Source organism: Dama dama, chromosome 18 (genome assembly GCF_033118175.1).
Source record: "Dama dama isolate Ldn47 chromosome 18, ASM3311817v1, whole genome shotgun sequence".
Taxonomy (NCBI): Eukaryota; Metazoa; Chordata; class Mammalia; order Artiodactyla; family Cervidae; genus Dama; species Dama dama.
Genome location: NC_083698.1, coordinates 45592414 through 45607800, shown reverse-complemented (window position 1 = coordinate 45607800; position 15387 = coordinate 45592414). Strand labels below are relative to the sequence as shown.

Sequence of the window (15387 nt, the reverse complement as noted above, 5' to 3'; positions counted from 1 at the left end):
TTCAGCTTCAGTATCAGTCCTTCCAATGAATATTCAGGACTGATTTCCTTTAGAATGGACTGGTTGGATCTCCTTGCTGTCCAAGGGACTCTCAAAGAGTCTTCTCCAACATCACAGTTCAAAAGCATCAATTCTTCGGCACTCAGCTTTCTTTATAGTCCAACTCTCACATCCATTCATGACTACTGGAAAAACCATAGCCTTGACTAGATGGACCTTTGTTGACAAAGTAATATCTCTGCTTTTTATTATGCTGTCTAGGTTAGCCATAGCCTCTCTTCCAAGGAGTAAGTGTCTTTTAATTTCATGGCTGCTATCACCATCTGCAGTGATTTTGGAGCCCCCCAAAATAAAGTCTGCCAGTGTTTCCCCATCTATTTGCTATGAAGTGATGGGACCAGAGGCCATGATCTTAGTTTTCTGACTGTTGAATTTTAAGTCAACTTTTTCACTCTCCTCTTTCACTTTCATCAAGAGGCTCTTTAGCTCTTCACTTTCTGTCATAAGGGTGGTGTCATCTGCATATCTGAGGTTATTGATATTCTCCTGGCAATCTTGATTCCAGCTTGTCCTTCATCCAGCCCAGCGTTTCTCATGATGTACTCTGCATATAAGTTAAATAAGCAGGGTGACAATATACAGACTTGATGTCCTCCTTTCCCTATTTGGAACCAGTCTGTTGTTCCATGTCCAGTTCTAACTGTTGCTTCCTGACCTGCATACAGATTTCTCAAGAGGCAGGTCAGGTGGTCTGGTATTCCCATCTCTTTCAGAATTTTCCACAGTTTGTTGTGATCCACTCAGCCAAAGGCTTTGGCATAGTCAATAAAGCAGAAATAGATGTTTTTCTGGACTCTCTTGCTTTTTTGATGATCCAATGGATGTTGGCAATTTGATCTTTGGTTCCTCTGCCTTTTCTAAATCCAGCTTGAATATCTGGAAGTTCACGGTTCATGTATTGTTGAAGCCTGACCTTGTTTACACATTGTAAATGCAATAGTTTACATCTACTAACCCCAAACTTCCAGTCCATCCCTCTCCCTCCCCGTTCCTCCTTGGCAATGGTAAGTCTGTTCTCTATGTCTGTTCCTCTGTTTTGTAGATAGATTCATTTAAGCCATATTTTAGATTCCACATATAAGTGATATCATATGATATCTTTCTCTTTCTGACTTACTTTACTTAGATGATAGTCTCTAGTTCCTTCCATATTGCTGCAAATGGCATTATTTCACTCTTTTTATGACTGGATAGTATTCCTGAAAGTTAAGATAATCCTAAACTGAAAGTTAGGATAGTCCTATATCACATATATATATCTTTTTTATCCACTAATCTGTCTGTAGATGTTTAGGTTGCTTCCGTGTCTTGGCTGTTGTGAATAGTGCTGCAATGAACATAGAAGTATATGTGTCTTTTTGAATTATAGGTTTGTCCAGGTAAATGTAGGGGGCCTCCTCATCTTGATTACATGTGTAGACCCTATTTCCAAATAAGATCACATTCACAGATATCAGGGGTTAGGACTTCAGCATATGTTTTGGTGGGACATGCAACCCACCACAACCCCCATCATGAAGTGTCTGCTGTCACCAACAAATTATAAATGTTTTAAGGACTGGGAGTCAGTCAGCTTTGTTGTGTCTTTGTGTCTTTCCTACGTGGACAGTGTCTCATAGGTAGTGGGCACTCAGCAAAGATTTCTTGAAAGAAAGAATTTGAGTTTTAGGACTATCTTAACTTTCAGACATTAAAAAAATGTGTGCAGAGAACACAAGATACAAGATTCCTTCTTTTATTTACATTTTCATGTAACAATTCACAATGTAAATACAAACTCAAGTGGAGAGGATGGGGCTGTCTGGAGAGGGAGTGGACCAGCTCTGGATTCACTTAAGCCAAAGTATGTGCTTTAGTTCTGTAGCATCTGCCCTGAAAATGAATCTTTGAGAAAATGCAGACAAGCACCAAGAATAAAACCATTTGATTTTGTGACCAGAGTTATTTGGTTGGATTAAACAGAAAATAATACACCAGGACCTTTAAAATTCCAAATTTCTTTTTTCTTTATATAGTAAAGTATAATTGAAAATTTATTTCACAGGGCAAAGGAGGCTCACTTAGCAAATAAAGGCCAGAATTTGCTCCAGAAACTAACTTTCTAAATTACTTTTCAGACTCATTTCAAAAAATAATTTCCATTTATACAGAGCTAACAGCCTCCAAATTATGCTGCAGAATTCCAACATCTAAACTTTTCTAACTAATTCATCTCTTGTGAAGGATTTATTTAACAAAGTTAATTTTTTTTAAATCAAAAGATTCCTCTAGGAGTTTATATATTTTATTACAATGTCTCCCTTCTCTCATCAGTATCACCAAAGCCAGGCAAATGCCAGGACAAGGTCTAGAATATTCTCTAGTTTTACTTTACTTTAGTGGCCATAGTCCCAGTTCCAAAGCCATGGATCAGTGTTTAAAGACCTAATGTACAGCCACAGAGATGAAGTATTTCAATTAGAGCAGAAGCAACATTTTTATCGGGTACATTGTTATCTGTACTCACACAGATGTGGTCTAAATGTAAGCTGAGCACCAAAGCCATTATTCAGATATGCCTGATGCCAGCTCCATAGAAAGATGACTCAGGTTCTAGCACATTTTCAAAGGTATAAAAGTTCTGGGTCATGTGATTCATTAGGGACAATGAAGGAAGCACACAAAGGTGATTTTTGTTTATTTGCCAGTCTATAGAATTAAAACTTGTACCTTCATTGGAATCTGGAAAAATTAAGCTCAATGTGATATGCATAGGTACAGAATCAGCATAACTAAAGAACTTGTTCACTTGAGCAAATTTGTACACACCTGCACCAATGGGCTAAATATAAATACACTCCTCTGTAATTCTTCTATCAAGATGATTGCTTCAGCAAAGCAAATAAGTGGAATCTGTGCAAAGTCTGGGCTTGACTATGCTTTATGAAATTAATGAAACATCCTCTTCTGAATGAGAAAGCATCAATCTTCCTGTTATTGAGAAAGAATGGTGGGGAATAGATGATTTAAAAATACTATAAAATGTCTATCCTCCATTAACACAGAGGAATAAACATTTGATTACAGGTATGGTCTTATGTACAAGGTGATAAGTGTGATTTTAAAAGGGTGAGTTGTCAAGGAAGAGGAGCCTTTTCTAGATACCTTAGGAGTCAAGGAAAGGCTCAGTGGCAAGAAAGCAGTGTTATCTGCACCTTTAAAGGTCATGCAGGGTTTTTGAACACTGGTTGCTTGTTAGAATCTCCTGGAGGTACTTAGAAAAACACTGATGTCTGGGCCTCATCCCAAACTAATTACAACCCAAGATGGGCACTCAGGCAGGGTGTTTTTAAAGTATCCCTGGTGATTCTGATTTGCAGCTAGAGTTAAGACCTACTGGACTTTTGTGTACTCATAAAGAAAAGTTTGGTCTACACCAAAGTCCAACATGTATCTATTTAGAACATTTAAAAATTAAATATTTATTTATATCCCAGTATACTTAAACATAGGGCTTCCCAGGTGGTGCTAGTGGTAAAGAACCCACCTGCTAATGCAGGAGATGTAAGATGCAGGTTTGATCCCTAGGTCAGGAAGACCCCCTGGAGGAGGGCATGGCAACTCACTCCAGTATTTTTGCCTGGAGAATCCTATGGACAGAGGAGCCTGGTGGGCTATAGTCCATGGGGTCACAAAGAGTTGGACATGACTGAAGTGACTTAGCATGCATGCATATTTAAACACAGACACCATTAACAGTTATTTCTATGTCAAGTATTAACTATAGATAATTCTAAAATATTTTATAAATAATCATCTTTCTCTGTTAACACTTCCAATAAATAGTAAAATGTTTAAGAGATGAAAATAGTTTTTAAAGAAGACATTTTAATTATTTGTAGGAAATTTGAAGACTGTATCATCAGAGTGTAAAGGTCCTTTAAGTTGTGAGATGCATAGAGCAAGTAGTGTTCTTCCTAACCTGGAGATCTTTTTAGATATTAAATATCTTCTTCCATTAAAAAAGAAAGAAAAAAATTTCTCAGGTCAAAATTTAAAATTAAGGCATTTGGAAATTCATGCATATTTTCTAGACTATCTCCTTTAATAATGTACCTTTCAAAAACCCCAACAAACATCTCTACAAGTACCTACAATTCTAGTATCCCTAGAGGAAAAATTGTTTTTCAACTAATTGTTGAATTCTAGGGTAAAGGTGTTTTTGAAAATTTCACAACTCTGCATAAAGAACTTTGAGAAGGTTGGAAGTGAGGAAGAAGAGAGACAGGGAGGAAGGTGGGGAGGGCTCAGGGGGAGGAATATAAAAGCCCCAGATGCGTCCCTTTGGTTATTTCCTGCTTCTGCGGGGAAGCAGGTTATCATAGTTGTACTTGAGAGTTTACTTTGTGGGCAGAGTTGAGACAAATTTTGCAATTCATAATTGTGGAACCAGAGCAGCAGATGAGGGCCAGGGCACAAAGGTTCCCATTTTCCATTTGGTGTTTGTGAGTCTCAGTGGTAATAAAATCTGATGACAAAAGACCCTGAAAAGAGGGGCTCGCTTTCCTTGCTTTTAGCACATTAGTAACATCTGCAGACACAGAGGGAAAGTTTAGAAGCATTAGAGAAATGAGACAAAGGTTACAATGAGCATTTTTTTTTTTCCGATAAAGAATTTGAGAAAGTCAAGGATAACTAAAAGTGAGAGGAAACCCAGATGAAGAGATGTTACCAATGATTCTGAAGAATTTCGGGAAGCACCCAATAATGTGATAGTCAAAACATCAGTCACAGTGAAGGCGTAATTAGGCTGTTTAAACTTAGAATGTTCTCCAATATCACTGAGACAAATGAGAAACAAACAAACCAGCAAATAAACCTAACACTGAACAGCACTTAAACAAACAATCAGGCCGATATTTCTCCAGTGAAGAGTTCAGCTAGAAAAAGAACTATGTTTCTCAAGCGGCAGCTTTCATAATGTTGTAGGGCATTTTAAATCAAGTTCAATGACTGTTGTGCTTACTTAAAGCCTTTTAATTCTAGCCCAAAGTATTAGGCTGAATGTTTCTCTCCTTGTTTGATGCCAAGAACAAGATGTAGGAACCAGTTAAACTGCACAGTCCATCCTTTGTCCCTGCAAACTTCAATCTGATCCAGAAAATACTTTTTAGCATCCTCCTCGCTCTTCCCTACTGTTAGGGCATCCCGAATGTATTCGATATCTTCTTTGCTGGTTAACTGGGGCATTCCTGTCATCAACATCATGGAGAACAGAATGATCAGTAGATTTGTGTGATGACGAAGGGCTAGGTAAGCCTTGACACACACATCCTGGATAAAGGAAAAGAAAAAGCTGTTAACTGTTGTTACAGTAACCAAGTAGGATAAGGACCAGCAGACTGTTTTGGAATTTACATGGCATTATCCTGTCCCGGTGAGAAAATCATCACAAGCAAGGCAGTCCCTTGCCTCAGATGAAAAACACTTGACAAGAATATAGATCGCTTTTACAGTCTCTGAAGCACTGTAGAATGTTTACAAACACCCAGGGTATGCTCAAAGAAAACTGATACAGAAAGTTTCATCTTACTTCTTATTCTATCTCTTCGATTTCTTTCCTAGGGAGTTGAGGGTGGACATTTCTGTAGTCTCTGAAGAGGAATGAGTCAGTTTTTGAACACCATACTGGAATCAATTAAGTTTTTGTAAGCGTAAATAATGTTTGCTAAGAGCTAACAGAATCCAAAGAAGAGATGGAAACGCCGTTTTTGAGATTTAGCTAGTTTTCTTCTTTATTTCCCAATGTGTCCTATTTTAAGAAAACAGATGAATTAGCTTTTCATTGACTCTCAAAATTGTTGAATGACATTTGGAAATTTAATATAAACTCTGAATACTGAGAGAGAGTTTACGACAATGACACAGCTGCTGCCTCCTCTAAAAGCCTTAGAGTGGGTGACACAGGTGTTTTAAACTCACTTCTGAAGCAGCAGGCATGTGCATGTCAAATTGTTCCAATGTGAGGAAAAGCTACAAGGTTCCCAACTTTACAACATGAGGATAGCCCAATCTTTATATCATAATTTGACAAAGATGGTGTGTTAAAGAAAACTGAAAGGAATGATTATGGGCTTAAAAATTTTAAATAAAATACTGGGTAAAGTGTTGAGAGAATAACACTCCATAGCCAACTAGGGTTTATCACAAAATTGCAAGGTAGTTCATCATAAGGTACTGGGATAAAATCCACTTTTGAGTTTTATAAAAGTAACATGTAACTTAATATATAATAAACATGTAATAATGTGAAGAATTATATGAAATTACCAGTCAAGACCATTTTGAATAATGAGTTGGGGGAAAAGAAATGCATAAAATTAGAAAGTTGAAGGTAAAATCATTAGTAATTACAAATAACAATTGTCTTCTTGGAACATTGACAGAGGGAAGAACTAAAATACTATTGAAATTAGTTTTTATTAAACTAACTTTTTATGAAATTAATAAATAGAATGCTATAAGTAGGAGCTACCAGCTAGAAAGTAAAGAGAAAAGACATTTTGTGAATAATGGTAACAAACCCCTCATGATTTCTGAGGTAAACACCTATACAAAAAACATGCAGAACTCATTTTTTAAAACTGTAGAAATTCACTGAAGCATGTAAAAGAAAACTTGAACATGTGAAGTGTTAAGGCATGTTCCTCACTGATAAAAGTGCTTATTATAAAGATAAATGTTCTCAGATTAATATATAAATATAATGAAATTGAATAAAAATTCTTATTAGATATTTAAACTCAGATAAGCTTTTAAGTTTTTCTGGAATAATTAGGGCCTGAGGCAACATTTTGAAAAACTATAGTAACAAAAAACATTGCTTGCTGTTAAAGCACATTATAAGGTTATGATATTTGTAACTGTTCTGTTCCAAGAAAGATAACAAATTTTGTGAAACAGTAGGGAAAGTTCAGAGATATCTAACTTTAAATATTATATATTACTTAGTAAACATAAAATAAAGGCTACTTCTCAGATTAGTAGGGGAAATATCTATTATTTATCAATGGATCTGGTACAATTGCCTTATAATTTGGAGTGGGGGAGAAATAAAGTTGATTCCATATGATATACCAAAACAAATTCCAAAAGACTTAAACATTTAAATATAAGAAGGGGAGACTTCTCTGGTGGTCCAGTGGCTAAAACACCATGCTCTCAATGTGGGGGGCCTGGTTTCGATCCCTGGTCAGGGAAGTAGGTCCACATGCTGCAGCTAGAGTTTGAATGCCACAACTACAAGATTCCACAATCTACAGTGAAGACTGAAGATCCTGCATGCCACAACTAAGATCCAGTGCAGTCAAATAAAAAAATATTTTTTAAAAAAGTAAAGTTTGAAAAAAATGTAAGAAGGGAAAATATTTTTTAAATAATCAGGAAATGAGAAAGGAAGGACTTCAAGAAGATGATTTCCAAGGTGGAATCCAAATGGAAGATGGAGAAATTATGGAAACTTCAAATTTTTGAGGATAAAAAGCTATAAACAATATTAAAAGAGGCAAAAAACAAAAAACATACTTGCAAATGACAGATCACTTCTTTACTCCTAGCCTCCCCCCCACCCCCATAATTCTTACAAAGCAGTAAGAAAGAGGCAAAGAGTTGGCTAGAAATGTAGGCCAAGGTTACAGTAGATCATGCATGCATGCTAACTTATTTCCATCATGTCTGACTCTTCACCACATGGTCTGCAGCCCACCAGGATCCTTTGTTCATGGAATTCTCCAGGCAAGAATACTGGAGGGGGTTGCCATGCCCTCCTCCAGGGGAGCTTCCCAACCCAAGGATTGAACCTGCATCTCTTATGTCTCCTGCATGAGGGATCTTTATCACTAGTTCCACCCTGGATGGCCACAGTATATCATACTACAAGATGTAAAGCCAGATAATAAACATTTGAAAAACACATGCAACTTCATTAGTCCATCAAATAAATATAACTTAAGATGAGGTGGAAACATTCACCTACCAAACTGAAAAGTCTTTTTTTTTTAATTTTTAAGGATAATATTCAATGTTCTCTTTCATAAGCTGATGGTAGATGGGAATGGTTATACTTTCACTAGCAGACAACTTGCTAACATGTATCAAAAGCTTTAAAATACTTATAAATGTTATAAAACTTAATTGTGATGGTTACATAACTGATACATTTGTCAAAATTCATAGAATTGCACACCTAAAAAGACTGAATTCTGTTCTCTCAACTATGTTCCAGTACAAACTTGACTTAAAAAATGTCAGCATCTTTTTACTTAGCAATTCCAGGCTAGGAATTTACCCTGAAATGTTTTTGTTAATATTGCAGGGATTTATCTATAAGGATTTTCATTAGAACATTATTTAATATTGTAGAAACTTGAAAGCAACCTAAATATCCTACACTTGGAGGTTGATAAGAAGGGTTTATGAAAGTTTCTGTGGCTTCATGCTCTGAAACTACTAAATGACTCTGTAGAAGGGTATATAATAAGCATGTAAAAATGAGTTAAAAAGCAGGTACAGAGCAACACATATAGTATAATCCCATTTTGGTAAGTGGACACAAAATATATACATAGGAAAAAAAAATGTAAGTTTACAGGCCAAAATGTTAGTAGTGATTTTTCCTTTTGTCTTTAGAGATGGTCTTGTCTGTGTCGCCTGAATGGGGCAATGTAACTGCAATGATTGTGGGGGTCAGGCCTCTGTCATTCTGTATGTCAAGGCTGGATTGTGTATATATCACCCTGTCCAGACACAAAATCCCATGGACTCTTCTGGCATTTTTGAAGTCAGACAATATGTATCAAATGCCCAGCATAGAGGCTGGCCTATTGGGAGGATTCAATAAATGTTCGTTCTCTCCCTTCCCTACCTGGAGGGGAGAGCAACTCTGCATCTCCTCTCTGCTTAGCCACCACAAAGCAGGAGACCCACAGACCCACAGCACTGTTGGGGCTGTTCCTGGCGTGACCCAGCCATCACCTTGCCCTGGAAGTGGCCCTGGTGCATTAGCACGCTTGCATTCTTAATGACTCCACTTACGGCTGGAAATCATTGTCTTTTGCTCATCCCTAGGGCCCACTGTGGAGAAGGCAATGGCAACCCACTCCAGGACTCTTGCCTGGAAAATCCCATGGACGGAGGAGCCTGGTAGGCTGCAGTCCATGGGGTCACGAAGAGTCGGACACGACTGAGCGATTTCACTTTCACTTTTCCTTTCATGCATTGGAGAAGGAAATGGCAACCCACTCCAATGTTCTTTACTGGAGAATCCCAGGGACGGAGGAGCCGTCTATGGGGTTGCACAGAGTCGGACACGACTGAAGCGACTTAGCAGCAGCAGCAGCAGGATCCACTGACATCTCTCTCATCTCTTGGTAATGATACAGGCTAGAAGCAGACTTCACCCCGGGCAACAGTTTTGTTAATGTGCCAACTTGCACAGTCTTCACAAGGATGGAGATGAGGATACCTTCTGATTTTGAATTAGGTGACGTTCTAATTTTTAATCATCTTCTAGCTTTCTGTATATGGAGGGCTCTGGGCAAACCCTCTGCTGTCTGAACCCACTGTGTGGTCAAGCTCTTTAACAGAATAATTTTGAGGCGAAAAATAAATCTAGGATTGGGTTATTATAACACCAATCCATAGGTGCTCAGAAAATATTTAAGTGGCTATGCACCTATCCACTAATCATTGTAGCCACAGAGACACACATAAAGGAAAAAACTGTTCCATTGCTCTCCAGAGTCATCTCTTCTATATGAGGACTTTCTGCTGGCTTGAATTTATTTAGTTAATTCTAATTTTCACAGGCAAGGGCCACTTCTGTAAGAACGACCACACACCCCATATTGGTAAGACACAATGTCTAAGTTCTGACTGGTGGTGCAGACTTAGAGATGTGGTACAGATTTAATTATCCTTTGCTTAAAGGTGTGCAGGGCAGTGGTTAAAAACACAGAGTCACACTTCACTGCTTGGATTGAACTCTTGACTTTATTACCGACAAGCTGTTTGTCATCAGAGAGGTTATTTAACCTCTCTGGACCTCAGTTTCCTCATCTCAGAATCTGAATAACAGTAACAATATCCCCATGCCATGCAGCTGTGGTGAGATTCAAGTGCTGTTGTAAGCGGTTGGCTATTACTGACAGGATGAGGTGTTGCCTGACTGAGCACACACTTCTCAGTGCTGAGGAGTTCACCTTGCCATCTAGACCTGTCCAAAGTATCCCTCTGACAGCAGAGACCTAGGGGTGTGGTTAGCTGGGGAGATAAGCCCCACTCCCACCAGTGTTGATGGAGGGGGTGTCTTGGTTCTGGCCCCCGAGGTGGGCAGGACAATGGAAGCCTATGGCACTCAGCTACATCTATAGGAGGTTCTCTAGCCAGCAGGGGCTCCGATGGACACTCGTTCCTTCCACCCAAACCCCAGGGGTTTGATTTAAGACTCAGATGAAGGGTCTTTCCCAACGTCCTGACCATGCTGTCTCAGCACAGGCCTCTGGTTTGAGCAGCTGTGAGGATGTGGCTTGGGGGAACTCAGGAGGAAGCACAGAATGCAGAAATTGCTGGCTGTAGCAACAGAATTTTCCCTTGTGCCGGGACTGTGGGGCACTGGCCTCAGGCATCCTCATTCTATCCTTCTCAGCTGTCGGTTGAGGCTTTGTACTACTGAGCGGAGGAGAAGGGGGAAGGGAAGACCCTGATTTGGAGGACTTGGTTTAAGGCACTTGTTAACAAGTGTGAGCCCAGGGAACAGTGTAACATTATTACTGTCATTGGCTGGACCACTACTCATGAATAAGTAGATTGAGCCTACATAGTACATCTGCTCTTTATTTCAGAGTTGATTCAAATAGCTTCACTGACAATATCAAGAACCAAAAGAAAGATTCCTTTCCAGAGCTACCCTTCTTGTAAGTCTTAGGAACAAAGGAATTCATAACCATTTCAGGGTCAACACTTTGACTTGATTCAGCATCAACTTATCAGTTCACTCTGCTGAAAACAAAGTCCTTTCTATGCATAATCTATTAATTTTTTAACCACCAGTGAGCTATGGCTGCTTAAATGGTCCAACATCTTGTGAAATAGTTCTACTTTTTCTTAAAACCAAATGCCTCCATTCTCAACTAGAAACAAAGAGGAAGTAAAATACTACTGTACACGGCCATAGGAATGAGGAAGTGACCTCAGGGTCATAAAACAGAAACTCCAGAAAAAGAATTTAGTGCTGAGAGGAGAGGGAAAAATAACACTCACAAATACTCGTCAATGAGACAGAAATGCTCTCACCCACCTACTTTTCCTAATTAGTAATGTGGCCTCTGTTTTATTAGAGGAAGGAGACAACAGGGAAAATGATATTTCATTTGAAGAGGATTTCATTTCTTTAAATAAAAATAATTCACTTGACTCAGCAATGCCTTTAGAAGTTATTTTGGCAAAACAGAGAGGGTCACTAATTAGCAGACCTAACAATGTAGGAATCTGGTAAATCTGAAAGAAGAGTGTGTCCAACTCTTTGCTGTGCATTTGCGGAGTTTGACTTAGGATTGTTGTAAGGAAATAGAAATGATTCCCAGACTAGCTCTGTCTACCAGGGGAAGGGCTGTACTGCCTTCTTCTCAAGTACTTGGCTAGGCACTCATTAGAAATCTAAAGGTTACAATTAAACTGTTCTACTTTAAATATTCTAAATAGACTGTATGTAGGGGTGTGTGCGTGTGTGTATTTGTCTTTTAGCTTTGTTCCAAAAGAGGGTTGAAGGTGGATTATTTAGATACATAAGAGTCACAATAACATTAATTAGAAGTGGGTAGTAAAAGCAAAGGGGATAACACGGGAAATGATCCACAATGGGTTTGGAAAAGAGATGAATTTAAAACTATATATCACAGATCCTACAGACTTGCTAAGGGCAGCCTTCAAATAAATCTTCAGTCAAAAGGAAAGGTGAATCTGTTACTTCATCCAATGTTCAGAATATTAAAAAAAAAAAATCTATTTGTTTAGGAGAAACACAGCTTTTCTGGAGACCAAGACCTAATAGAACTTTTGCAAGAGGATCTTTATAAGGAGTTTACTTTGTAACATGGTGAATAATGTTCTTGATAATATTCTGATGGTAGACAAAACAGTTCTCTAAGAGAAACTAAACACAGAGAAGGATGCCAGTTGGAAGGTTACTCTTGATAAATGTTTAGAAGTAACAGGGGTCTGATCTTAGGAACGGAGTGACATCGCATGCTGGTGGATTAATGCACAAATCCAAACCAAGGCCATCTCTCCAGTCTTGTATTCCTATCTTTTCCAGAAAAGTGATAAAATTCAGCAAAGCTTATCTTAAGTTCCAGCAATTCTACAAGCCCGTGCAAGCCTGTATCTGGCAGAGAAGTCACACCAACATATTCCAGCTCCTACCCATGACTGATGCAAACCCTTCTCTGAGGGCATATTCCCATGGAGAGCGTGAAGAAAGGGTGAAACTTCAGGCTTCAGACCTGGGTGGAGGAGGCTGAGCTCCATGTCATTAGTGGGCCAGGGTGCAAATCCTGAGAGGATGCAGATCGTTTATCAACTCGGTATAGCAATTCAATAGATAAACTCATCTCCCTGTTGAGCTATAATAGGCCTTGATCACATTAATTTGTGATAAATCAATTGAGCTCCAAGTGGTTTCTTTGCTTGTCTCTCTACCTTCCAATCCAGCCAATTCACTGCTTCAAACTGGACACAAAGTTCCCTTCTTGACTCAAATTCTGCTATACTCTCCCACATATACCTAGGTTCAACCCATTCCAGACAACTATACTTTTCGTTCATAAAATATTGATACTAAATAATAACTCCATGCCCTTTCTCATGTTCTTCTTTCTGCCTGACTGTTTCTTCCCCTCCCTGCATCTGCTTGGCAAAATACAACTGAACTCAGATAAGGCCTCAGATAAAACTCTCCCTTCATTGCCACATCCCTCTTCTACCCCCCAGGGCAGGAGTCATTGCTCCCTCTGCAAACCACGGGTAAAACCCTCAACCTCAGAGCTGTGTGCGTGTCTCTTCTTCCGTGCGCTGGGCCGAACCTCTGCTCATGCCAGCTGTGCCCAGCAGTGCGGCCGCCACACCGCTAATAATCTGCCAGTGCATGATGGATGAATGCTTTCTGTGCCAAAGCCAAGTTCAGTGTGGGGCAAGACTCACTGCTTTAAAATTAGGGTGGAGACTTCCCTGGTGGTCCAGTGGTTAGGACTTCACTTTCCAGTGCAGGGGGTGTGGGTTCAGTCCCTGTTCGGGAAGCCAAGATCCCACATGTCACGTGGCCAAAAAGCCAAAACATAAAACAGAAACAATATTGTAACAAATTCGGTGAAGATTTAAAAAAAACGGTCCACGTTAAAAAAAAATAATAATAATAATCTTAAAAAATAAAAGAATGAGGGTGAATCAGGGACCAGTCATATATAAAGAGGGTTAAACTAAAGGTGCAAGCCCTCCCTGGATCTGGTACAGGTCCCAAAAGGTTGTTGAATGGGTGTATTCTCGTGGACCGGGAGAAACAGGGCCTGGTGAATCCAGCAGGATGGGGCAGGAGGCTGAGAAAGCCCAGCCTGGCGGGCAACAGGTACAGACAGTCAGAGGTGTAGACAAACGCAGGGGTCATCACACAGGAAGGGAATGGGAGCCTGGGACTGGGGAGTGATGGTGGGGTGGCCTCAGTCCTCAGAGGAGTGTCGGATGCTGGGGTCTCTGTGGCTGGAGTCAGAGAGAGCACGTGACTCTCCATCAAGGCGGGAGCAGGAGGGAGCATGGTCCCAGTTCTAGAGGCAAGTAAACAGGCAGGACTGACAGGTTAGTAGGAAAAGCTAAGGCTTTTCCTATAGTAGCCTGGGATCTGAGATGAGAGCGAAACCAGCAGAAATGGATTTTGAATAAAAGTTCCTAGGCATTGGAGCTAGGACTCTGTGTAGTGACTTGGTGCAGGGCTGAGCCTGATGGTTGAGGGGCCTGGGGATGCCCTGGCTTGGGGACAACACTGCCTGTGGAGGTGACACAGCAGAACCTCCTAGATTAAAGCAACACCATGAATAGACTCCAGACCTCTCTCTTATCAAACCCTTTTGAAGAGTGACACCTAGGGGCAAGTGCCTTTTAAGTATGCTCATCACCACCCGTGTGTGAACTGTGAATGTGAAGAGGTTATCTGACTCCCCTGACTTCTTCAGCTCCATCTGACACACATTTGCTAAGTGCCTATTGTGTGCAAAGAACATCTTCACAATGCTTGCCTCCACAAGGCCAAGTTTCATTCTCCTTGCAAACGGTATTGAATGTACACTCTAGGTCTATACTGCATGTCCTATTGGCGTGACTACTGCTCTGATGGAGGTGGGGGGAAGTCATGTTTCTGTCAGTGAGGAAATCTCTACAAACGTGATTAGGCATCAGATGACATTAACATGTCTGTATTATTTACCAAAGCATTAGGTTTCATAATTAGGCTTACTTCCTCTCTGGATGTATGGTATTTAAAATGCATTGTAAAGGCTTATTAACTAACATCCAGGCAATGGCAGCCTGTGAATCTGTGCCTGTCACCACTTCATAAACTCACTAAATACAATGAACTGTGGGGAAGGAAGAAACCTGAGGGGTTCCCTAGTCTCATCTAACTCCTCCTGGGGCAGAAATTGCTCCTCTACCAAATGGAACCACGTGCGGGATGCAGGTCAGATGTGGTCCTGCTGTGATGGATCCTCCGAAGGCAACAGGCAGGGGGCTGTGGCTGGGATAACACCAGGGACCTCATCTAGAAGGGCAGTGGAGGATGTTCTGGGGAGGAGGCCCAAGCATGGGGCAGCTGAACTGGGGGGCAAAGCAGAGGCAGGCCTTGACCGAGTGAGAGAAGGCAGCTGAGAGCCGTAGGGTAAGGCTGGAGGGGGCAGGGTCTCTGAGGAACAGTGTCTGGCAGGGCAAGCTTAGATGTTCAGATTTAATTCAAAAGGAGATGAGAAGCCACTAAACAGTTTAAGGAAAGGGAGTAACACTGTGTCTGGTTCTTAGGTTCAGTTTTTAACCAAATTCTGATTCATTTGGTCTTGAAGGTGATAGTGGTTGAAATGGGACTAGAAGTCAGATCCAAACTCAAATTCAGCATTTTTCCAACTACAATGTTCTCTCCTCATTCTTTTCCTAATCCAAATGACAAAAGAGAAGTAAAAAGTTTGAAATATTTAAAGCTGCAATGATATCATTGATGAAAGAACTTATTTAGGTAAAAGACAAAATGCATAA

The 15387-nt window shown here is 40.1% G+C and overlaps 1 protein-coding gene across 8 annotated transcripts in view; it reads right to left on the bottom strand.

Moving 5' to 3' along the window:
• Positions 1–1779: 1779 nt before the first annotated feature.
• The window catches only part of PIK3CG (phosphatidylinositol-4,5-bisphosphate 3-kinase catalytic subunit gamma), a 35791-nt gene continuing 22183 nt past the window's right edge, over positions 1780–15387 (bottom strand). For 6 of the 8 annotated variants that reach the window (XM_061165235.1, XM_061165233.1, XM_061165234.1 and 3 more), the window contains one exon: positions 1780–5373. In XM_061165235.1, the coding sequence (XP_061021218.1) occupies positions 5095–5373 (279 nt within the window). In that variant the 3' untranslated portion in view covers positions 1780–5094. The other 2 variants (XM_061165239.1, XM_061165238.1) reach the window with 2 other exon arrangements.